General features: G+C 46.1%; 1 protein-coding gene across 2 annotated transcripts; it reads left to right on the top strand.

Moving 5' to 3' along the window:
- Positions 1-87: 87 nt before the first annotated feature.
- On the top strand, positions 88-23,908 carry LOC133368429 (NXPE family member 3-like). 2 transcript variants are annotated; one of them, XM_061592677.1, is made up of 6 exons: positions 146-234; positions 9,776-9,885; positions 12,094-12,824; positions 20,004-20,077; positions 20,175-20,387; positions 20,762-23,908. In XM_061592677.1, exons 3-6 carry the CDS (start codon positions 12,094-12,096, stop codon positions 21,295-21,297), a joined length of 1,554 nt encoding a protein of 517 aa, XP_061448661.1. In that variant the 5' UTR covers positions 146-234; positions 9,776-9,885; the 3' UTR covers positions 21,298-23,908. The 2 variants fall into 2 exon arrangements, with proteins under 2 accessions (XP_061448651.1, XP_061448661.1); XM_061592667.1 differs by lacking the exon at positions 9,776-9,885 and having other exon boundaries at positions 88-234.
- Positions 23,909-26,343: the final 2,435 nt, after the last annotated feature.

Consider the following 26,343-nt stretch of genomic DNA (forward strand, 5'->3'; position numbering starts at 1 on the left):
GCCTTGGTATTCCCTCCCCTATTCTGGACTTTGCCTTGTAGGTTTGTTTGACTGTTTACTTTTCCATCTGTCAGCGGCTAATAGGGATACTCTTTGCTCTTGAAAAACCTGTTTTGTACCTCTGTATAAGGGGAAAGTCGTGCAAGAGGAAAGAACGCAAGACAGACGGTGATGACTTCTTGGGGTCTCAGACCAGCTCCTTTTCTCTATCTTGGGCTAATATTCACAGCAGGGGTGAGTCCAGGCGGTCACTTATAAATCACTCTAGGTGAATTTATGTACTGTCCAAAGAGTTCCCCTTTTTTAAAAAAGAAATCAGACCTGAGATTTTATAATTTTCACAATCAGTTTTGATGGGAAGGGTTGGGCTATTTTTGTGCAGTAGTTTCACATCTGCTGCTGATACAGTTCTCTTCCCTGTGCCCATGCTTCTCTCTCACCAGCCTCCACCAGGAAGTGTGTGTGTGCGTGCATGTGCGGGGAATGGAATTTATACTTAGACATGTGGGTGTGAGTGAAGGGGGTGTAAGAGCAAAAGATGTTCACAGTTCTCCCCCAGTGTGGGCCAAGAGTTTGTGTGCTGCAATACTGGGACCTGTCCCTACCCAGTGCCCTTGCCTGCCATTTGCCACTGACTTCCCTGAGCCACATGCTTTTTTTCCCCCAATTAATTTTTATTCAAATTTTCAAAATCAAGACAATACAAAAAGAAAAACACAAATTAAAACTAATACAACAAAAAGAAAAAAAGGAAAAAAAACTATTGACTTCCGATTTGTCGTAGTTCAGCTATAGGTCTATAATATATAACAAACCTGTCTCTTGATAAATTATAAAATCACCTTCCTCCAGCAGTTATCTTAGTTGGTATCAAATCTCATTAACATCATATCATTTTATTCTTCTACAAAAAGTCAAAGAGAAGTTTCCAATCCTTGAGATATATGTCCATCAATTTTTTTCTAGATAGACATGTCAATTAATCCAACTCTTCAAGTCTATTAAATCCAGTAATTTCAAATCGCTCTTCTTCCTTTATCTGTGTTGATTCCATCTTCCATCTTCCATCTTTACGCACCCAATAATCTTGCTGTCATAGTCATATAATAAGAGTCTGATAGGAATTTCCTTTATCACAGATATTTTCTTGCCATCAATTCCGAACGTATCACTGAAGTATTGTTGCAAAGCCACATCTCTGTTCCTCTTTTTTACATGATACATTAGCACATCTCTTGAAGATTTTTCCATTGACACAAAACAGGGATTAATTCTGTTAACTTTCTCCATTTCAAGTTCCATCAAATCCTTCCAGTCCATGATTTTTTTCGAACCAATGATATCTTTATCTCCAATCTCTTCACCAATTCCTTCAGGGACAGCGCTGAATTCCAAACAGTAATATTTGTCTCGAGGATCCATCACAGCCAGGAAATCCAAATCTTTTTCCAAGTCCATATTTAATCCAATCTCCAGGGCTTGAACCTTCCCTTTAATTTTTCTTTCATCCTTTTTTAATTTTCCAAATTTATCTTTGTTCTCCTTTCTCATAGAATCCTGAATTTCTTTCAGCTCCTGTCTCATTTCGCCAAATTCACTTATCATCACTTGTCTGTTATGTCTGAGTTCTTGTTTTGTTAGCTTAATCTCATTCATTATTTTCTGAAACATATCTAAAGAGAAAGTCCCTTCTTGTACATCCATGATCTCAACCACCTTCTTGATTGTCATTCTTAAAACCAAAAAAAACACAATCCCTTCCATTTCCAATGTCCCAAGCAAAGAACAGTTTATTTCTTTATCCAGTTACAAAGGAGTTAATCTTTCAAGCCAGCTGACGTCACCCTCAAGACAAGACGAACTGCCTTATCTCTTGTATGTCCAAAAGTGTCAAAACAACTTTAATTCACAGCATCCAAATAATTAGTAGCAGGAAGAATGAGCAGATTCGTCAAAAAAAAAAAAGTAAACTGGAAAAAATAGTCCCAGACATATATTACTCAAAAGTCTTATAAATCAAAAAAAAATTTTCTCTTTAAATTAGAAACCCCTCAGCCGTTTGTAATCTTTATAATGCTGAATGCCATGCCAGCTTTTTGCAATAAAAATAAAGATAAACTATTTATATTTTCTTCCCCTTAGCTCCGTGAATAAAAGAGAAAGCTATGACTCACCCAGGGTTTCTTAATTGCTGGTTCTTTGACAAATCTCTTTAGCTGTATTGATAACAAAATAATGAGAAAAGACAGGAGAATGCTTGCCTGTTAATCCGTTTTTCTTTGAAGAAAAAAAAACGGCTCACTTAATCAGTTGAGCTGGTTGGAAATCCTAGCTCCGTCCGAGCTTCTGGAAGACCTTCTTTCACAGAATTCCAGCCTCCAACAGACACAACAAAGCTCTGTGGAAAATCTCTACGTTTCTTCCTTATCCGGAAGAAATTTTCCCCAGTCAAAAAGCCCTTCTGACTGTTTTTAAAACTGAAAAAGTTTCCACCAAGACGGGAGCCCGTCCCAGAGGCAGCACAGGCGGAGCGATCCTCCTGGGAAGTCCCCCTGAGCCACATGCTTTCTGATGTGGGTCAGACATACAGCTGGGGTGCCTTCTTGAACATCTCAACAGGAGCAGGTGGGCCTGAGGGACTCTTCATCCCTGTTCACTGCCCTGGATCTTAGAAAAACAACCTGTATGTCTTGTAAATAACTCATAGAGGTCTTCCTCAGTTCTGCCTGAAGAAGGCAGGAAGCCCACCCAGCCCCACAAGCCCAACCTCTCCACCCCAAGAACTGTCTTTTGCACATTTATGTTGGGTATTGCAGCCAAGTGTTCTTTTAGATAATGTTTGAGCAGGCAAATTATCACTGCACTGAAGAATGACCTGGCCAGTTATGTGAGCTGTAACTTTTCCAAAACAGAAACATTTTCACTGCTTTCTTTTTTCTGTTTCATAAGTTTATTAGTAAAACTGAATGGGTGTCAATTGCATTGGCAGATTCAAAATGTTTAGCTTTCTTTACTATATAGCAATAAAATAAGCACGCTAAATTAGATCACTCTCTAATGCATCAGAAAAGTTTCCAATGAAAACTCATGTTTTTCAGATCCAAATTATCCTAGTTTGCATAGGAAAAATTCCCACTTCAAAAACATGTAGAAAACCCACTGGTCCTGGCTTAGGATCCTGTCTGGGATGGGGGGGGGGAGATCCATTCTCAGAGCAGGTGGCTATACTGGATAGCCAGTGGCAGCTGAGCTTTCCCAGCAGCATTTACCAGGAAGTAAATGCCTGTGTGGTGTAGTGGTTAAGGTGTTGAACTACGACCTGGGAGATCAGGCTTAGAATCCCCACATAGCCATGTAGCTGACTGGGTGACCTTGGGTCAGTCACTGCCTCTCAGCCTCGTGAAAACCCTATTCATAGGGTCACCATAAATAGGAATCAACTTGAAGGCAGTACATTTACATTTACAAATGCCAAGTTCCTTGGGCAAAAGGCTTGACTCCTAGGCAACAGAAGGGAACTTGCATTGCTGCTTAATCTGCACCCTAACCTCTTCCTGGCAGTCCTTTGGCTGGGGCTCTCAGGGTCCTCCAAAGAAGGAAAACGTTTTTTCACCCCATTCCTTTGCGGGCAACATCCTCGCTTCAGAATTCCTGTCTCATTTTGAATCTTGGCATTCTTTTCCCTTTCTCCCCCCCCCCATGTCTCTCTAACCTGCTGAAGTCTTACAGAATGCTTGTGGAGGGGGAGATGTGTGGATGGGAGATGTGTAGAAGTGAAGCTATCCCAAATCAGGAGTTAAAATAAAAATGGGGGAGGGAAAATTCTTGAAACTATTACTCTCATGGGACAAAATGTTCATTAACCCCCACAGGCGCGCACACAAACTCATATTACATAATGACACTAGAAAGCAGAGTTTACTTACTGGTGTGTGCCATGCACATATGCGTGTGCTACTCTCCCTCCTGACCAGATAGCTTCAGATCTTGCTTGCCTTCTGCCTCCTTGCCCCTGCCTGGAGCTGGGTGCTTTTGTCTCTTCCTACTGGCTCTTGCTAGCTCCTTCTCTGAGGAGGTCATTCCTCATGACTTCTATTTGTGGCTTTTCTCTTCTTGCTTTCCAAAGTGAGAGACCAGGTGGGGTGGGGTAGGTGGAGAGATTCATCCTGGGACTCCTAAGAGGTAGATATGAAGGAGAATTTATTTAGCAGCTGCCTGAGGACACATTTCCTCCTCTGTGATACCCTTCAAGGAACATGAGCCTAAGTCCTCATAGTCTTTGGACACCCTGTGGCTAGAAGCCATCCTTCCCACACTGCCTCATTGCATTTGAACAACAGATTGGCTAAATTAGGTGTTATGTGACTCTTCCCTCCCCATGTTTTCTGAACCCAAATTGGCCTGGGCAAGATTCCAATTGAAATGGAAGGACAGTTGGGGTGGAGCTACTTAACTCTTTTCCCTCCAATCATTTTTCCCAGCTCCAAATTGCCCTCCCCATGCTGATTCATTCAGGGTTAGAGTGAAGAAAGGCAGGGCCAGTCTGCAAGTGAAAAATGAGGGTTGAGGGCAATTCTGAGCTGAAAAATGACTACTGGAGAAAGGGTTAAGTAGCTTCTCACCCAGGCCCGGTGCCATTGGTCAGTTAGATCAGGCACTGGATGAGGAACCCAGTGGCTTGGAGGGGGTCCTCACTGGCCCAGCCCATCTGTACCATCACTTACCACCCCCTTTGCTGTGGGTCCTGGGTGGCCATTTTAGCAGTGGGCAGGCAACAATGCTGCTTTTGAATTGGAACCAAACTTGGCTCCCACCTGCAGTAGCTGCCTACCATTTTAATTTATCCAGAATGTAATGCCCATAGATCTATGAAATCTTTTAACCTGTCCACCACTAAAACACTGCCTGGTTAGGATGAATGAAAGTGGTGTTGCTGCTGTTGTCATTGCTGTGGCAACACTAGAAAACAAAATGCAAAGCCACAGTTTGTGTGTGTGTTGGGGCACGTTGGTGAATTAATGGCACCATGCCATGGGCCCTCTGAGGTTTTGGTTTTAAAAACTCACAAAAATGGGAGGAAAGGAAGTGTCTGAAAGATCTCACTAAGAACCACACCCACCAGCCAAGCCCTTTTATTTTTATCTCCGTGTTACACATGATTGATCTGACTTCTTTCTTTTGGGTACCACTCCCTCCTAATGCCCTGAGCAAATACATGAATCATTCTTCATCCATTACTCTTCCATAGCTTCTGTTTGAACTGTCTCACTTCCCGCACCTTTCATATGGAGCTTTAGAGGGCATTGCCATCAGTATGCTGATGACACGCAGCTCTATTTCTCCTTTTCATGTTCTGCAGGTGAGGCAGTAGATGTGCTGAATCAGTGCTTGGTTGCGATAATGAACTGGATGAGAGCTAATAAACTGAAGCTTAATTCAGACAAAATGGAAATGCTGTTGGTGGGTGGTTCCTCTGACTGGCTGAGTGGTGTGGCCTGCTTTAGATGGGGTCACATTCCCTCTGAAGGAGCGGGTTTGTAGTTTGGGGGTTCTCCTGGATCCATTACTGTTGCTTGAGGCACAGGTGGCCTCAGTGGCGTGGAGTGCCTTCCATCACTGGCCTCACTATGATCCTATCTGGACAGGGTAGGGTTGCCAGGTCTCCGGTTTTCTGCCAGAGTCTCTGGCAAAAGGGGGCTGTCTCCGGCCTCCGGCCATAGTTTGTTTGAAGCCGTTGATCTCCGGCTTTTCAGTGTCTCCCTCAGGCACGCATGCGTGATTGACTGTCTGCCTTCCCGCCCTTTGTCATTGAGGGAGGGACTACTAGAGAGACAGGAAGTGAGCAAAGTGTAGCTGCCGCCCCTGGAGCAAGAAGGCCTCATCGGAGGAGGCCGGCCCAGCTTGTTGGTAGCTAGGCCTCTGCTTGGGAGTCGTCACGCCGGGGAAACAGGCTTGGTAGGCCCGAGAGAGAGAGAGGGGGGGGCAGGCAACTGAGCTGTGGAGTGAGCAGATTCAGCCCCACTACACCTTCTGCTATTGCAGACAAATACCCCCTGGGTCATTGCTCCCACTCTTTATGGACTCTATAACTGAAAGTAAACTGAGCTGCTAGAGCCATGAGGAGGGGGAATTGGCAGGTGAGAGGTAAGTTTAAAGATTCCTCTCTCCTTTCCAACATTTGTATTGTTAACCAGCCTGGGATGGGGTGAAACAGAAATATTCCAGATAAAGTAAAATAACATGCCAGTTCTCCCCTGCTTTCACTTTACATTATTTTGGCTACCACAGGTTTGGGAACCTGCATTTGCTAAAATAATATGTAGTCCCTTCTGTCCTTAGGCTGAAATTCTGTGCACACACAAGCTTAATTACTATTAAACTCAGCACTTACTTCCAAGTAAATGTATGTGGGACTGGGCTGCAAGAGGCACAGAACAGAACATGAAGAAATAATAACTCTGAACTGAGTCTGACTGCTCGTTTCTTGAAACCACATTTTTAAACTTGTGCATAAAATAAGCTAGCTGGTTACAAAGTGATTGCTTGCCAGAAATCTAAGGATGTGTAAACACAAGCTGAAGAGTTGTTGCACATTATCAGGGATGAAGTGTATGTATAGTATTACTCAAACCTGTAGAGCAACATAGTATTGAACTGATGTTTCCTTTAGCTTGTAAATAAAGAAACTGCTTGAAAATTACTGCACAATATAGAAGGTTCAACTGTAATTATTTTATCTCAAAGTGCCTGCTGAACATAGATGTTGACATAGTTTCAGCTATTTTACAGTTTATGACTGCAGCTTACAAACTGTTGGGAACTTTGTAATGTTAGTTTAGTGAAGATATAGTCATGTTAAGGGCTGTCATGTCAGCTTGTTGTTTCTAATGGTTACAGATGATCCATTGTGTCCCAGCTCAGTCACAATGCAACATAATCTGAATCATGTTGTCTTCTGGCTAATCAATAAATGACTCTAGTTAGTTAAAAGCAGCTGTGGGGAACCTGTGGCCCTTTAGTTGTTGTTGAACTACAACTCCCATAATCCCTACCTAGCTATTAACAATGCTTGCTGGGGATGATGGGAGTTGTAGTTCAGCAACATCTGGTGGGCCAAAGGTTCCACACACCTGATTAAAATTGTCAGCTGATACATGATGGGAGCTATGGGTGGAAACTCCCATTGGGTCAATAAACTGATTATCAGAGGGCTCTGATCCTGCAAATATCCAGTTGCCACATACACTACAGTTCAAGATCCACCAGCCACTACAGCAGGTCTGGGGAAACCATGGCCCTCCAGATGTTGTTAGACTCTAACTCAGCCTTTCCCAACCAGTGTGCCTCCAGATGTTGTTGGACCACAATCCCCACCTTTCCTGACCATTGGCAATGCTTTCTGAGGCTGATGGGAGTTGTGGTCCAACAACATCTGGAGGCACACTGGTTGGGAAAGGCTGCTCTAACTCCTGTCAGTCCCAGCAAGCATAGCCAATGGTCAGGAATGAATGGAGTTGTAGTCCAACATCTGGGTGCCATAGGTTTCCCCACCCTGCATTATAACACTGCCAGATTTAAAAAAGCAAATTCCTGAAGGAAGGGCTCAGTGGTATACCACATGCTTTGAACAGGAAACGTTCTGGGTGCAAGCCCTGGCATCTCCAAGTCAGGCTGGGAAAGACCCCAGTCTGAAATCCTGCAAAACAATACTCAGCTAGTTGGACCAATGGCCTGGCTTAATGCAAAGCAACTTCCTATATGCCTTTTAATTAACAGTAGTTTACAATTTCTGGAAGGTTGTAATGTTGTGAGAAACTATGTCTGCTGGAATTTGCCCTTCTGGGCAATTTTGAAAGTCCCTGTGGTATTTAATATGGCATCTGTAACAGCCAGTACATCTGCCCTTAAACTAGCTTTGCTTTCTTTTTTATGAAATTAACAGTTTGATTCCATGTATGTTTACCCAGAAGTCTAACCCACTAACAATATTTATTCCCAGTCCTAAATATGCATAGGACAGCAACCTAAATTATCACTGATTTCACTGAATGTGGTCGCACCATGAGTGCAACCCAGCTCCTCGCTGATTGCAGCAGAATTAATTCTGTATGTACTGCCTTATTAAGACACAGCAATAGATTTATTCAATATCTAAAAGACTCTGGAATAATTGCATGACTAACCAGAAATCTGTAAGCTATATGCAAAGCAAAACTTCATTATGAAATGTTAATGTCTAGAATAATTTATGCAATGAAAAGCTCAAAGTAAAAAGACTGATTGAGGTTTAAAAGGTTAACAAAAATAGCTGTAACTTCAATACTTAACAGCACAATCCTATGAATGTTTACTCATAAGTCCCACTGTTTCCATAGGGCGGGGCATATACAACCTACTATATGTATTTAGGATTGAAGCCTGTTGTTGTTGTTATGTGCCTCCAAGTCGACTATGACTTATGGCAACCCTATGAATCAGTGACCTCCAAGAGCATCTGTCATGAACCACCCTGTTCAGATCTTGTAAGTTCAGGTCTGTGGCTTCCTTGATGGAATCAATCCATCTCTTGTTTGGCCTTCCTCTTTTTCTACTCCCTTCTGTTTTTCCAATCATTATTATCTTTTCTAGTGAATCATGTCTTCTCATTATGTGTCCAAAGTATGATAACCTCAGTTTCATCATTTTAGCTTCTAGTGATAGTGCTGGTTTAATTTGTTTAACATGGCTGCAACCATATCTACTCAGAAGTAAGTCCTATTGAATTCTATGGGGCTTAGTTCCTTAATAAGCATGTTTACAGTTGCTGCCTTCAGGGGCATCCATCTGTGCTCCCATCTAACATCTCTGAAACACTAAGCTCCTTTCTTCCAATAATGGCCTGGCCTGAGGGCACGTAAACCCTTCTTGCCAGAAGCAAGTAAGCTAGATTAAATGTTCCCTAAAGGCGTTGAACTGTGACCTGGCAGACCAGGGTTTGAATCCCCACACAGCCATGAAGCTCACTGGGTGACCTTGGGCCAGTCACTGCCTCTCAGACTCAGAGGAAGGCAATAGTAAACCACCTCTGTCTGAATACTGCTTACCATGAAGACCCTATCTGGGATCAACTTGAAGGCAGTCCATTTCCATTTTGCATCACCCTAAGCTTGTGAGAAAGAATGACCTTGTCACTTCAGATGGACCTAGGAACACCCTATTTTAGGTAAAATTTCTATTTTAATCTCTAGAGAATTTTTTTTTGAATGGTATGCTCCAAGCAACTGTGGTTGATACAATGTATCATGTTTAATGATGTCACTAGGGCCCGCCCCGTGATGTCACTAGGGCCCACCCCGTGACGTCACTAGGGCCCACCCCGTGACGTCACTAGGGCCCACCCCGTGACGTCACTAGGGCCCACCCCGTGACGTCACTAGGGCCCACCCCCATTTTCTCAGGTTTTTGGATGGTTCCGACCTGGCAACCCTAGGACAGGGATAACCTGGCTACAGTAATCTATGCTCTGGTAACCACAAGGTTGGATTATTGCAATGTGCTTTGTGTGGGGCTGCCTTTGAAAATGGTTTGGGAGTTTCAGTCAGTGCAGAATGTGGCTGCCCAATTGTTGATAGGTTCAAGGCAAACAGAGCATATAACACCAATTCTGTTCCAGTTATATTGGCTGTCTGTACTCTTCCGAGCCCAATTTAAAGTGCTGGTTTTGACCTATAAAGCTGTTTACGGTTCAGTACCCCTACATCTTCTATAATGCCTCTCCTTATATGAACCTACCCAGACTCTTAGATCTTCTTCTGAGGTCCTTCTCCAGGTCCTTCCTCCTTTTCAGTTGTGCCTCCACATCTGTGGAATATTCTCCCCAGTGAGGTCTGCCTGGCACCTTCGTTGGTAAGTTTTTGGCACCAGGTAAAGACTTACCTTTTCCCCAGGCATTAGATAGATTGAGAAGATGTTGTCTGTTATTACTATGCTGCCAAAGCTTCCTGTGGCTACATGGGGGTGTTGTTGTTTAATTGTTTTGTTTTGGTAGTAAGATAAATTTGTTTTTGTTCTTAACATTGTTGTAAGTCAATTGGAGACCTTCGGGTATCCAACAACTAATACCAGGGCCAGCCCCAGGCATGCCGAGGCTCTTGGGCATCAGCTTCCCCCTGGCCCTGGTGTGTGTGTGTGTGCGCACGCACGTGTACGCACACTGCCCCCCACCTATCTGTTGCCTGTCTTGTAGCATTGCCATTAACCAAGATGGCAGCCACGGTTTCCCTAAGGGGATGAAGCCTCCGCTGTCATCTTAGTTGATGGCACGCGTGCGTGCTATGCGCACATCTCTGCCATCAACCAAGATGGCGGCAGGGGCTTCAGCACCTTAGGGAAACCTCAGCCGCCATCTTCATTAAGGGCAATGCTAAAAGGCAGGAGACAGGTAGGTGGGGTGAGGGAATGGCGGGCAGGTGGAAGCTCCTGCCCTGCGATCCACGGCTACTGCTGCGGATTGCAGAAGGTGAGTGCAGGGGCCCTTGGGCCAGTGCCCCATCTGGCCACCCTTTAGAACCAGCCCTGAATAATACATTTAATAATAATAACAATAACATGGGAGATAAGGCCATCAGTGGCTACTAGCCATGATGGCTTTGCTCTGCTTCCATAGTCAGAGGAAATATGTTTCTGAATACCAGTAGCTGGAAACCACAGGAGGGGAGAGTGCTGTTGTACTCAGGTCCTGCTTGTGGGCTTCCCATAGGTATCTGGTTGGCCACTGTGAGACAGGATGCTGGATTAGATAGGCCATTGGCCTGATCCACCAATGTTGTTGTGAAGTTTTCACTCTTTCTCTCCTTCCCTGCCAAAGTCCTGACTAAACTCCCCTCTACCTGGTGTTGCTATTTGCATTTCAGAAGAAGCCTCCATCAGCACCAATGCCCTATAATGCAAATAACAGTTTCTGAGAGGGGCAGAGAAAGAAAGAGTTAAACTTGCCTTCTCTCCCCATTCCTCCTACTCAGGCTGATATTTACATAACAAAAATGTGCACATTAATTGAATTCACTAGTTTGACCCCAATACAGCCTTGCTTGGGGAGGGAAGAAGATTCACACACCCTCCTTGTGTAATTCCTCAAATGGGGCACATGGAATACAATTAACCTGCTGCAACATTCAAAACTTTTACCCACTGTTGTTTTAGCTGCCACACCTACGAAGGACCACTCTGTGTGTAGATATAAATCACTATCAGATACAAAGCAAGTAATATTAATCTGTCTATAAAAGCAAAAGGCCCTTCCCTCTCAGTCCATCATGCAGCAGGCACTGCAGCTTATCATATGCAAAGCCGTCCACTTAGCCAATGGTGCAAATACAGCACTGACAGGCTGTGGAAAATCTGCTAGCATCTTCCATCCAGGTATGAGACCTGTATAAAGAGAGAAGAGGCAAAACAACCCTCAGAAAATCTTGTAAATGGGGTTCTTTCCCTGCTAGATTTATTGTAGTACTACCCCACCAACCCTCCAGCAAAGGCCAGGTCGAGAAATGCTAGGTCAAGTCAGGGGACATATAGATCACATCCACACCACACATTTAAAGCACTCTTACATCACTTCAATAGTCATGGCTTCCCTCAAAGAATCCTGGGAACTGTCATTTTGTAAAGGGTGCAGAGAATCTTAAGGATAGGTGTGGGGAACCTTTGACCTCCAGATGTTGCTGACCTAAAACTCCCATGAGCCCCAGCAAGCATGCCCAATGGCTAGGAATGGTTGTTGTAGTTCAGCAACATCTGGAGGGCCAGAGGCAGAGCTTGGAAAAGTTACTTTTTTGAACTACAACTCCCAGCAGCCCAATCCAGTGGTCATGCTGGCTGGGGCTGATGGGAGTTATAGTTCAAAAAAGTAACTTTTCCAAGCTCTGGCCAGAGGTTCCCCACACCTGTGTCAGGAGAACCTTAACAAACTATAGTTCCTAGGATTCTTTGTGGGAAGCCATAACTGTTAAAGTAGGATAAGAGTGCTTTAAGTTTATGTTATGGATGTGGTCATAGACCTTGTAACTCCCCAAAGCCTGACCTCATTTCTTTTGTCTTATTCTGCCTCCCCAGATGACCTACCGCTTCTTATTCGTTGACCATCCCAGAGGTAAGCTCATGCCTCCATCCCCTGTGGGTGCCAAACCAGGCCTGACCCCTTTTCCGGAGTCTCTGGGACCAGAACTGTCGGCACTGCATCCGCTGCTCGACTGGCCAGCTCCAGCTGACAATACTGTAGCCTTCGCATCCTCCACCAGCCCTGAGAAGAGCCGTTACTGGTTATTGCAATCTCAGAGCAGCTACACGGTGGGTAACACGCTGCTGGTGTGGTTGGAGGCCTGGGACCACAGTGGGCAGCCCAAGCACTATGGCGGGGACTTCTTCAGGGCCAAACTGCACTCTCCGGAGCTTAAGGCAAGTGTGGCTGGGACAGTGCAGGACCACAACAACGGCACCTACATGCTGGCTTTCCCGCTTTTGTGGGCAGGTGCGGTGCAGGTGTCTGTGCATCTCATCCACTCCAGCGAGACTGTAGCCCTCCTTCGGCACATCCGGAACTCCCACCCCTCCACAGTCGCCTTCTACGGCTACTTCATGGACTCAGGCCTGCAGAGCAAAGAAGAGGTGACTGAATGTAACGTGCATCCATTCTCAGGTCCAACCTGCCAGTATGTGGATCCTGGCACCAATGAGAGCTGGTTTTGTGCTAGGCCTCACCATCTCTCATGCAGTGACCTTGTGCACCACTCTGCTGGGATCTACAAAAACGTACTCACCCCAAATGAGAAAAACTTCTTTAGCAGGTGAGTGCTATGAAGAGAGTTGCTTTATGCAGCAGAATTCATTGGAGATATAAAAGAATATGAAAGAGTGGTGTTTATCTTAAACAAAATAAACTCATTTTATTAAGACACATCGATAGGCAAGCCTAATCATCTACACTAGGTGAATTCAAAAGGAAGGGAGAGAGAGAATTGTGGGAGGAAGAAGGAGGAACTGGATGCGATGATAGCCCTGAGAATATCAGTCTAAAAAGAGGCACGCTTAAACTTGAGGAAAGTAACAAGGAGAGAATTCAAGCAGGGGCCCTTCATCCGACTAACTATATCTATTGCCCCTAATGGTCAATAGATTCAAAGCACACAGCGAGACAATACATTGATTGAAGTGAAAGTTCCAACATGCTTGGGAGATGGACAAGGCTGGGAGAGGTAAGCCAGAGGATTTCTGGAAGGGCCTGTGATGCGTTCTTCCCTGGCTCTCTCTGTCAGGTTCCTACCTGCTCGTGGTTACTGCCTGTCTCTAGGCACCACCAGGGACTCCACCAGTCCGGACCGCACTCTCTTATGGTTTACCTATCCACTCTAGCACAGATCTCAACAGATCCCCCTGCTAGGCAACCACCAGTAACGTCCCAATACTAGTATTCCCAGAGACTCTGAATACTGGTATTGTTATTCTCTTCACCGCTGCCACCATTTGTTACAGTTCCCCTTCAGCCTTGGTCATTTACCTTACCCTCCCTTCTGGTCTGTGAAACCCCAGCCAAGGATCAGGCCTTTGGTAAACCAAATTAAGTATTTATTACAGATAACAAAACTAACAAGATTAACAGGATTTCTTCTTAAGGCACATAAGCATATGGTTTTACTCAATACTAATCCGAACTCCACCTCCCTCCTTCTTCACTCTCTCCTGGCAAACAACTCTCTCAAACCCCACCAAGCAATCCACTCTTTCTTTTCTCCCCCCCCCGATTCCACTCTCCCTCTTCCTTTTATACATTCAGCCATTTTAAACACTCAGCCAATCATCTCGCATTCTACCGCCCATTCACTCCCCCTCTTTCACTCCACTTACCATGTATCTTCTAAAACAACAACACTTACCATATATACATTAATATAGGAACATCACATTTCCCCCCCCTTAAACAACAGCAGAGTATTATTCCTGTTCCAGGATTTATACGTCGCGTTAACAAATAAAAGTCTCTATGGAGAAAATGTCTTTCTTTGTTCCTCTGTCTGGTCACGTCACTGCAGTCCCAGCCACTTGCCTGGAAAGTCCATCGGCCAGTACATTGTCCTTCCTTTGATGAACTGGAAGTCCACTTGATAGTCCTGTAGGGCCCAGGACCACCTCTGCAGCATAGTGTTATGGTTTTTCATAGTCTGCAACCATAACAAGGCCCGATGATCCGTAGTCACTGTGAATCTTCGTCCCCACACATATGGGCGCAACTTGTTCAGTCCACACACGACCGCTAGGCACTCCTTCTGGACCGACGAATAGTTTTTCTCCCTCGGCGTCAGCTTGCGACTCAGGTACGCCACTGGATGTCTGGTGCCTTCTCTCTCCTGCAGCAAGACGACTCCCAGCGCGAGGTCCGACGCATCTGTAGCCATGATGAATGGTTTCTCATAGTCTGGTGCTATTAATATGGGTCCTTGGCACAAGGCTTGCTTCAGTAGATCAAAAGCCTTCTGACATTCATCCGTCCATACCACCCGCTCAGAACACTTCTTCTTTGTTAATTCATGCAAGGGGGTTGCTATTTCCCCAAAATTTCTCACAAACTTCCTATAAAATCCAGCCACACCCAGAAATGCCCTTACTTGTTTTTTGGTTAAGGGGATCGGCCACGCTTGTATTGCCTCCACCTTGCTCCATAAGGGGGTGATTTTCCCACTCCCCACCTTATGTCCTAAATAGATTACTTCCTTTAGTCCAAACTGGCATTTCTTAGCTTTTATTGTGAGGCCTGCTTTTCTTAAGGCCTCCAATACTGTTGTCAGGTGTTGGACATGCTCAGGCACCGACTTGCTAAAAATGGCCACGTCATCGATATAGGCCACTGCAAAATCTGACATGCCTCGCAACACAGTATTGATTAGCCTCTGAAATGAACTTGGTGAGTTCCTTAGTCCCATGGGTAAGGTCACAAACTCATATAACCCATCTGGTGTACTGAAGGCAGTTTTGGCTCTGGAGTGCTCGTCTAGTTCCATTTGCCAAAATCCTTTACAGAGATCTAGTGTAGAGATAATGGTTGCTGCCCCCAATAACTCTAACATAGCGTCTACCCTAGGTATAGGATACGCATCTGGGACCGTAATTTTATTGATTAGCCGATAATCAATGCAAAACCTTGTCGTTCCATCTTTTTTCGGAACCAGGACAATACTTGAGGCCCAGGGACTGATGGATTCCCTGATCACTCCTAATTCCAGCATCTCTTCCACCTCCTTTTTGATCTCATTCAAAACTTTCTCATTCACACGGAACAGATCTGATTGGGGCATGATCTCCAGTATCAATGGAATGTATAACTATACTGGTTCGGCCAGGTTTGTTGCTAAAGAGATTCCTATAGGTTTTCAAAACTCTCAGAATCTCTTCTTTTACTTCCTCCTTCACCTCCTCTGACCATTCCACTTGATCTACCCCTCCTTTGTCTTTGCTTTCCTGTACCAAATCTGGAAGTTCAGGCCCACTTCCCTCAGGGAATAAGGTAACTTGCAACACCTTTGCATCCCTGGTATGGTAAGGCTTTAACATATTTACATGAACCACTTTGCTTTTGTTTAATTGGTCTGTGGTGATTACATACGTCACTGTGTCAAGCCTTTCTCTGATGGTATATGGTCCTTCCCAGTTAGCCTGTAATTTGTCATGTTTCCTGGGTATGAACGCCATAACCATATCTCCCACATCATACACACGTTCTCTGGCTGTTCTGTCATACCAGTAACTTTGCTTCTGCTGAGCTTGACTGAGATTCTCTTTCACCACTTCCATAATTTGTTTCACTGGTTCACATTCATCCTTTCTCTCAGCGGGCATCCACAGTCTATATAAAATCCCATTCTCACACACAACTTGATTCCTCAGTTTGTCAGTGAAACGAATCTGTTGGGTCAGCGTTTGTTCCTTTATCTGCTTCAGACTTATATCTTTATGCAGCTCTTCCCTGAATTGATCTGCTTCTTCCCCAGAGACCACTTGATACAGTTTGTCTTCTTCAGCAGGCCTGCTAGTGGTTGCTATGGCGACCTGAGGCTGGTTAACAGATTCCACCCTGTTTGTTTCAGCCCCCCTTAATATGGCTTCTTTTTCTCTGCCAATTTGCTGTCTGGTCACTACATAGATCTTCCCCTGTGCCCCCATAACATCTCTTCCCAGTATTACTGGTTCTTGTTGCTGGGCATTAATACCAACTTTATATTGGCCCTTTCGGCCTCTCCATTCCATTTTCACTAGGGCCACAGGCAAACTCTCTGGTTGACCCCTCACTCCTTGGATAGTCACTGTTTCCTGAGGTAATATTTCTTCAGATTTTATTAAATCTGGCCTCAGTAACGTCTGAGCGGCACCAGTGTCAAGCAATGCCCAATAAGTTGCCCCTTGTACACTCACTTCCTCTCTCAGACTTGAATCAAGGTCTGTTACTTCTGTCCAGTTTATCTGGCAAAACTGAACCTTTTTCGCTGTTTCTAAAGCCTTGGGCTCTGTTTTCACTGCCCTTGTCTGAGCAGGATTACTAATGGGGTTGGCAACCTCACATTGAAAACGTAGGTGCCCCGGTCTACCACATTTGTAGCATAATTTCTCCTCACTTTTAGGGTACACAGATCCACTCTGGGGTGTCCTGTGCCCTTCATATTTTAATGGAGGACTCACTCGCTGTGGTACCACATCCCTTCTGCCAGCACTATATGGTCTGGGTTTAAACTCTCTTGATGTTTTCCCCACCCAGCCAGTTCTATTGGAGGCGAAGTGATCCGCCATCTCTGCGGCCTCCTGCACAGATGTAGGAGAACGGTCTTTGACCAGGAGCCTTATTTCTGGTGGTAACTGATGGTATAATTGAGCCAGTATCATGAGGCTTTTCACCTCTTCCACTGACTGAGCTTTGGCACTACTCATCCACTTTCCAAATATATCCATCAACTTTGCTCCCAGTTCCACAAAAGACCTCCCTGTCTGTATCTGGCAGTTTCTGAAAAGCTTTCTAAAATAATCAGGCCCCAGTCTGAATCTTTTAAACACTGCTTCTTTGAATTCAGCATAGGTGACGGGCCTGTCTGAGGGGAAATATTGGTATACCTCAGTCAATTCCCCTTTAATCAGGTTTGATAAATACTGCATGTATTTATCTTCAGGTAGCCCCCACAACTGAGCTGCTTTTTCAAAGGTGCTGAGGTAAATTTGAGGATCTTGACCAGGCTCATAGACAGCAAAGTCCTTTGGAGTAATTTTTATTTTTGCTCCATCTCTGTCTTTCCTTGTCTCCTCAGAGTGAAATTTCTCTCTATCAAATTTTAACTTTTCTACTTGTAATTCAGCATCCAATGCTCATTGCTTCTCCCTCTCCTCAAACCCCAATCTCATTCTCTCAATTTCCAACTCCCTCTGTTTTTCCTTCTCTGCACCTTCCATCCTCAATCTCTCAGCTTCCATCTTCAATCTCTCAGCTTCCAACTCCCTCTGCTTGTCTTTTTCCTCAGCCTCCCATCTTAACTTCTCTCTCAAGTACTCTATATAAGCGGGATTGCTTAAATATCCTTCTGGGGTCTCTTCTCTGACAGGTTGTTTTTGCTGGGCAGTTGCAAATCCTATAAGTGCTACCCTCAATTCATCTACCCCTTTACCCTCGTGAGGTAAATTGAATGTTATGCACTTCTCCACCAGCTCCTGTCTTTTCATTTTTATGTATTCAGCCATGGTGTTTGAGTTCACTCACTCTTTGCCACACACTCTTTGCCAGTCACTCTCACAAGAAATCTTGTTTTGTTATTTCTGTTTGCCACACCACTGTTCTGGATTCTCTAGTATTCGTATCTGGATTCTCTATTGTTCGTATCCCACCGCTACTGACACCACCTGTGATGTGTCCTTCCCTGGCTCTCTCTGTCAGGTTCCTACGTGCTCGTGGTTACTGCCTGTCTCTAGGCACCACCAGGGACTCCACCAGTCCGGACCGCACTCTCTTCTGGTTTACCTATCCGCTCTAGCACAGATCTCAACAGATCCCCCTGCTAGGCAACCACCAGTAACGTCCCAATACTAGTATTCCCAGAGACTCTGAATACTGGTATTGTTATTCTCTTCACCGCTGCCACCATTTGTTACAGTTCCCCTTCAGCCTTGGTCATTACCTTACCCTCCCTTCTGGTCTGTGAAACCCCAGCCAAGGATCAGGCCTTTGGTAAACCAAATTAAGTATTTATTACAGATAACAAAACTAACAAGATTAACAGAATTTTTTCTTAAGGCACATAAGCATATGGTTTTACTCAATACTAATCCGAACTCCACCTCCCTCCTTCTTCACTCTCTCCTGGCAAACAACTCTCTCAAACCCCACCAAGCAATCCACTCTTTCTTTTCTCCCCCCCCCGATTCCACTCTCCCTCTTCCTTTTATACATTCAGCCATTTTAAACACTCAGCCAATCATCTCGCATTCTACTGCCCATTCACTCCCCCTCTTCCACTCCACTTACCATGTATCTTCTAAAACAACAACACTTACCATATATACATTAATATAGGAACATCACAGGGCCCCTACAAGTAGGAATGGGGTCAATTCTCCCTATGGGGAGAGGGTCTCTTGGCATATTATGTTTTGTTTCTAACACACACACACACACACCATTTCCTGTGGCGAAGATTATTTCACACCATGAAAAATTATATCCTTTGGCCGCTCACCACAAGGCGCTGCCAACAAACTTAGGGCAGAAAAAGGAAGTGTGTCTGTGAATTTCCTGGGCCCAACAAGTCATAATTGGGGCATGAGAAGGTAAATCCCTTTGTTTGATCTGTTCAGTTGATTCACGCTCAGTGTGGGGCTGAGCTGTGCAAGATGAGACATCTTGAAGACTTTCAAAGCTGGAAGGGCCAAGAGGAGGGCAGGTAGTCTGTCTGCCGGTCTCCCAGGTAGCTTATCCTTCCTTCAAGGAGCTTGAGGTGTATACACAACAGTTAATCCAATTTAGTCCATACAGTGAGTCAATGAGGTTGGTTATTGTAAGAGTAAGTTACTTGCTCCACATCATCTATTGAGCTTCATGACTAACTGAGGACTTTAACCCTTCTCTGAGGACTGCATCTGATGCTCTCACACATGCACATGCCCCTGCCTAAGATTTTTGTGCACAAGGTGACTCAGGTAAGTGAACCAAGCTCCACAACTGACTCTAGTACAGCCTTTCCCAACTAGTGGGCCACCTGATGTTGTTGGACCACAACTCCCATCAGCCTCAGCCACCATTGCCAATGGTCAGGAAAGATGGGGATTGTGGTCCAACAACATCTGGTGGCCCACTAGTTGGGAAACGCTGCTCTAGTATGTGAGCCAAGCTCCATTTTGTGGGCAAATGGCACTTGGTCTCTCCCAGAAGGACAGTTTCGTATAATGCCCCATCCCCAAGGCCTGCAGGGCTTAATGAAAGCAAACAACAACAAGAAAGCCCAGAAAATGGAGCATGTAATCAGAGATTAGCACTCTTTTGTCAGTTTAATCTTTCTCCCCATATGGCAAAGGTGAGTATGTGGCACTTTGTGCACTCCTTCTGCCATAAGAGAAGCTCTTTCTGTGATATATTTCCTAGAGGGAGTAGAACTGAGTGCACTTCCAGGAGTCAACCACATCAGGGAAGGGGCCTGAGCATCTCCAGATGCCCTTTGGAAATCTGCAGGAAAGTCATCCTCTGACCTTTTGGCTTAAATCTAGCACACTGGGGAAAGCAATACCACTAGAATTAAATTAAATTAAATTAAACACAGATTGAGCAATTGCCTGTAGGAAGTGAACCAGCACGACCAGTAAGCAGGAAAAACCACAGCAGGATTGTTCACAGGTGCCACAGCACTTCTTGGTCTTCCCCAAAATTATGACCTTCAAAGAAGAAACACCCTCAGTAGTGAGCCAGCTCAAGTTGGCCTCTTGTTCATTCCTGTCTGTCTACACAGGGCCGTGACAGACCGTGCCATCCCAGGGAGTGTGCCCATCATCCAGGTGCTGCCTAGCCCCCAGTCGGCTGCTGGTGAGTGGAAACAGTGGGTGGGAAGTCACCTGGCTCTGTGTGTGTGCATATTCTTGGAAAAGGCATTGGTGACCATCTCTTGCCTGTGTTCCTACAGTCACCTCCCCACCTCTCCCATGCCGTCCGGGCCTTGCCCTTGCAAGCCCTTCAGGCTTTTACTACAAGGATGTGTGGGTTTCCTTGGGATGTTCTAGTCGGACCTTCCCTACTCCAGACATGGCGTTGAGCTGCCTGCGAGGCAAGACAGTCCACATGATTGGAGACTCCACACTACGCCAGTGGTGGGAATTTCTGCTGGCTTTCATCCCTTGTAAGTCAATGGCTAGATGTATAAAAGATATTGGGGGGGTTGGGTGACCGGGAATTGATGTTGAAGACAGGTATGGATGAGCTGTAAAGATTAGACAGAAGGAAACAGGGAGGGAAGTGGTTGGCTGGGGTCTCAGCTGAGGCAGGGTGCTTGGCTTGGGTGGAGAACATATGAATGGATGGTTGGGCTAGGAGAAAAGTGAGAGAGGCTACTTAACTGCTGCACACATGTAAGGATATGCAGATCATGGACCAGTGAACACGGGAACTTTTGATGGCTAACTGAAGTATGTTGGCCATTTGGGACTCTTAAGTCTTGAGTCTCACTGCCTCTCTCTCTCTCTCTCTCTCTCTCTGGTGTGTGTATGTGTATAGCAGTCAAGCGCATGGACCTTCATGTGACTTATCAGTCAGGCCCACTGCTGGCTGTGGAACCTGCAGAGGGTCTTGTGCTGAGGTGGCGTGCCCATGGCTTACCACTGCGCACTCAGAAGACCAAGTTAGCTGATATCCACTACTTGGCCAATGAGCTGGATGCACTTGGTGGGGGCCCTGACATGGTGGTGGCCTTCACAATCTGGGCCCATTTCTCCACCTTCCCTGTGGAGGTGTATGTCCAACAGCTGCATAGCATTCGGCAGGCTGTGGCAAAGCTCCTTGCCCGCAGCCCCCTCACTACCATTGTCATCAAGACAGCCAACACGGGATACAAGTCTGTCTATGGCAGTGACTGGCTCTCCATGCAGCTGGACATCATCCTTCGTGCCATGTTTAATGGCATGCGAGTGGCGTTTGTTGATGCCTGGGCCATGACGTCCTGTCATTACCTACCTGATAACATCCATCCTGGCAAGGTCATAGTACAGAATGAAGTCAACTCCTTCCTTTCCTATGTCTGCCCAGGAAAGTGACCTGGGATGGAGAAGGGGAGAGAGGAAATAAAACCTTTTGGGTAGCTTTCAAGGACCTTTTGGGTACTTCATAGTACATGGAAGACTGTCCACAGTAAGAAGAGGCTCTCCAGTGAGTTTCCAGCAAGCATGGGGCACTCTTTTCCCATGCTACAAATCCAGCATAGCTCTCTGTGTCTTAAGAGGGGGGAGATGGTGCATTTTTTGTGGAAGAGCTTGCAGATCCCTGTTTGGGGTCACGGGGGCGAGGGGAGGAACAATGGACAATGGGGCATGATGATCTGGGGCTTCTTCCAGCAGAAAAACGGCTGCTGCTCAAGGTAGAGGAATTGGATGCATCGTTCTCTGAGATGATTTGCCAAGGGTCTGGATACACTAAGATTGGACAGTGATATCCCCCTTGGACAGAGATGCTCCTGCATTGGTCCCTGTTGGCACCATCATTGTAGATGGGAATGAGGCCCAGGTCCACACCTTTCTGCTCACATGTGAGTGGGCTTATGCAGCAGCAGCAGCACTGTAATGGTGTGGGGAGCCACAGCTGCTCGGCTGCCCTGCCCATTACATCAGTGCTGCCACCAGGTAAGCTTACTTACACAAAGGAGTTAGACAACCTTCCTCTTGCAAGCTGGTTGACTGAGTGGCGGTGGAGGTGGCAGCAGTAGCAGCACTGTAATGGATCACCACCACCAGCAGCAGCTAAATCCATTCATGTCTAAGCTCAAGGGTGTGGGGCAACTGCCAACCTCCCCCTCGCGCTTGCAACCAGGTTTACCCGGTGATGATGGTGCTGTAATGAGCCAAGGAGCTGAGTGGCCATTTGGTTCCCTGGCCTATTTCAGTTCTGCTGCAGCTACATAAGCTCATTAACATGTGCAAGGGGAAGGCTGGTGGCTGGAGCAGCCTCTTAGAGGCCCAAGTGGCAGTGGGTGCTGGATGGGGACAGGCAAGGTGTGCTGCTGCTTAACAGACAGTCAACTGTGAAAGAACAGCAAAATCACAGACAGTGCAATCCTGTACATGCATACTCAGAAGCAGTAGAGGCTGGTCCATGGGGCTACTGGGGCACAGCCCTCCCAATGAGAATGTCAAGCAATTTTTAAAATCCCCCCCCCCAAATCACTCTTTCTTGTTCCATGCACATTTTATATTTCAATTTGAACTCACAAAAGCTCTGCAAACATTTGTGTCAATCTTGTTCTCTGGCCAATCAGCTTCTTGTTCTCTGGCCAATCAGCTTTTTGAACCACTCAGCCAATCCTAATCCAAAACTATAGCTATGGCAAAGAGGTCCCTCCCCTTGGTTGACCTGTTTGTCAGTCCTCTTAGAAGGCTTCTACTACAGTAGGGCCCCACTCATACGGCGGGTTACATTCTGGACCCCTGCTGAAAAGTGAAAACCGCTGAAAAGCGGAACTCATTGAATAGAATGGCACATGACGCCCAAAAACCGCTGTTAAAGCAGAACAAGTGCCATATGAGTGGGGCTTTAGTCTAATTGCATCTAATTGAGACCGCCGCATTAGTGAAGCACTGTAAAGCGAAGCGCTCTAAAGCGGGGCCCTACTGTGCTGTACTCCATCTGTTGTTAAGAGGCCTCTCTAGCACAGCCACTATAGCAAATTGGGGAGGAGTCTAGACTGCTTGAACAGCAGCCCACGTAGTAGTCTTAGCCTATATTAGAATCACACATTGATTCTGAGCATGCTCAGATGTATTTTATTTTATTTATTTATTTTATTTATTTTATTACATTTTTAGACCGCCCTATAGCAATAAGCTCCCAGGGCGGTGTACAGCATAATAAAACAGGTTAAAATACAAGTGGATGTAGATACACAATAAAACATAATTAAAAATTTTCAATTTTAAATTCAAATTTTAAAATTTTATAAAAATTTTAAAATGACTGGGCGAAGAGGTAGGTCTTTACCTGGCGCCGAAAAGATAACAAAGAAGGCGCCAGGCGTATCTCATCAGGGAGGGCGTTCCATAGTTCGGGGGCCACCACTGAGAAGGCCCTAGCTCCAGTTATCGTTCTCCGTGCCTCCCTATGCATTGGGACACGGAGAAGGGCCTTCGACGTCGAGCTCAGCGACCGGGTAGGTACATAGCGGGAGAGGCGTTCCGCCAGGTATTGCGGTCCAATGCCGTTAAGGGCTTTATAGGTAAGAACCAACACTTTGAATCTGGCCCGGAAACATATTGGTAGCCAGTGCAGCTGGGCCAGAACAGGTGTTATATGATCAAATTTTTTTGTCCCAGTAAGAACTCTGGCCGCAGCATTCTGCACCAGCTGAAGTTTCCGAACCGTCTTCAGAGGTAACCCTACGTAGAGTGCATTACAGTAGTCCAATCTAGAGGTTACCAGAGCATGGGTAACTGTGGCAAGGTTCTCCCTATCCAGATAGGGTCGTAGTTGGGCTACCAGCCGAAGCTGGTAGAACGCATTCCGTGCCACCGAGGCTACTTGAGCCTCCAGTGACAGGAGCGGATCTAATAAGACCCCCAAACTACGGACCTGCTCCTTTAGGGGGAGTGTAACCCCATCTAGGGCAGGTCGGACATCAACCATCTGGGCAGAGAGCCCCCCCACCAACAGCATCTCAGTCTTGTCAGGATTGAGTCTCAGTTTATTAGCTCTCATCCAGTCCATTATCGCGGCCAGGCAGTGGTTTAGTACATTAACAGCCTCACCTGAAGAAGATGAAAAGGAGAAGTAGAGCTGCGTATCATCAGCATATTGCTGGAAACGCACTCCAAATCTCCTAATGACCTCGCCCAGCGGCTTCATATAGATATTAAAGAGCATGGGGGACAGAACTGAACCCTGTGGGACCCCATATTGGAGTATCCAGGGACTCGAGTAATGCTCCCCAAGCACCAACTTCTGGAGACGATTCTTGAGGTAGGAGCACAGCCACCGCCAAGCAGTGCCTCCAACTCCTAAGTCCGCAAGACGTCCCAGAAGGATACCATGGTCGATGGTATCAAAAGCCGCTGAGAGATCAAGGAGAACCAACAGAGTTACACTCCCTCTGTCTTTCTCCCGACAGAGGTCATCATACAGGGCGACCAAGGCTGTTTCTGTACCAAACCCCGGCCGAAAGCCCGATTGACATGGGTCCAGATAATCAGTTTCATCCAAGAGAGCCTGGAGCTGGTGAGCGACCACACGCTCTAAAACCTTGCCCAGGAACGGAACATTTGCTACCGGTCTATAGTTGTCAAGATTTTCAGGGTCCAAGGAGGGTTTCTTTAGGAGCGGTCTCACCACCGCCTGTTTCAGGCAGGGTGGTACCACTCCCTCTCGTAAAGAGGCATTGATCACCTCCTTGGCCCATCTGGCTGTTCCGTTCCTGCTAGCTTTTATTAGCCATGAGGGGCAAGGATCCAGAGCAGAAGTGGTCGCCCGCACCTGTCCAAGCACCTTGTCCACGTCCTCGAGCTGAACCAACTGAAATTCATCCAATAAAACAGGACAGGACTGTGCTCCGGACACCTCATTAGGCTCAACTGCTACAATATTGGAGTCAAGGTCCCGGCGGATGTTTGTGATCTTATCTTGGAAGTGTCTCGCAAACTCATTACAGCGGGCTATTGATGGTATTATTGCGTTCTGAGGACCAGAGTGTAAAAGTCCCCGAACAACCTTATAAAGTTCCGCTGGGTGGTTAGAAGATGACTGAATGGAGGCAGCAAAGTACTGCTTCTTCGCTGCCCTCACCGCCTTCACATAGAGCTTGGTAGAGATCTTCACAAGTGCAAGACCACAGCCGTCGGGAGTTCGTCTCCATTTGCACTCAAGCCGTCTCCTTTCTTGCTTCATCACTCTTAGCTCTGGGGTAAACCACGGAGCCAATTGAGCTCTGCAGAGGAGAGGGCGCACCGGGGCGATCGTGTCAACTGCCCGGGTCATTTCCGTATTCCACAGATTGACCAGGGTTTCGACAGGAGCGTCAGTTTTATCAGCCGGAAAACTCCCCAGAGCCTTCTGAAAACCTTCAGGATTCATTAGTCTCCGGGGGCGGACCATTTTAATTGGTCCTCCACCCTTGCAGAGGGGAGAAAACATTGTGAGCCTACACCTCAATAGGCGATGATCTGTCCATGACAGAGGAATAGATGTAAAATCCCTCACTCCCAGATCACCATCCCCTGCTCCAGTAGCAAAAATTAAGTCTAGAGTGTGCCCCGAAATATGCGTAGGGCCAGTAACAAATTGAGACAGCCCCATGGCTGTCATGGAGGCCATGAAGTCCTGAGCCGCCCCAGACAAAGCGGTCTCGGCATGAATGTTGAGATCCCCCAATACCATAAATCTGGGGGATCGCAACACCAAACCCGAGACCACCTCCGTCAGCTCAGTTAGGGAGGCTGTTGGGCAGCAGGGTGGACGGTACACCAACAGTATTCCCAGTCTGTCTCGCTGACCCAACGTAATATGGAGACACTCCAGACCATTAGCTACCTGGATAGGGTGCCTAATGAGAGGGATGGAACTTCTATAGACCACAGCGATTCCCCTTCCCCGACCCTCGGATCTACCCAGATGCTGAACCGAGTACCCAGGTGGGCACAGCTGGGAGAGATTAATGCCTCCCAGATCGCTCACCCATGTCTCAGTAATAAACGCCAGATCAGCCGCCTCATCCACAATTAAATCATGGATGAGGGAAGCTTTATTATTTACCGATCTGGCATTAAGAAGCAGCAACTGGAGATCCGAGAGATGGCTGATAGAACTACCAGCAATCCTGTGAATGTGGGGAGGACTGGAACACGGTACAGCCACCAATTGTCTGGGCCGAGTTCCCCTCAACCGGCATGTCCTCCTCACAATGCCATACCTCCCATTACCCATCACTACGCTAACAGGGGCCCCCTCTGGTCCCCCCTCCCAATACCCTATCCTCCCACCCAGGCACATAATAAAATAAAATAAAAATAAAATAAAATAAAAATACACACACACTCACAACATACAGTCATACAAACATCCACTCATTCCATTCAGGTCTACACAACAACCACAGTCCCGTGCTC

Source organism: Rhineura floridana, chromosome 1 (assembly GCF_030035675.1).
Source record: "Rhineura floridana isolate rRhiFlo1 chromosome 1, rRhiFlo1.hap2, whole genome shotgun sequence".
NCBI lineage: Eukaryota > Metazoa > Chordata > Lepidosauria > Squamata > Rhineuridae > Rhineura > Rhineura floridana.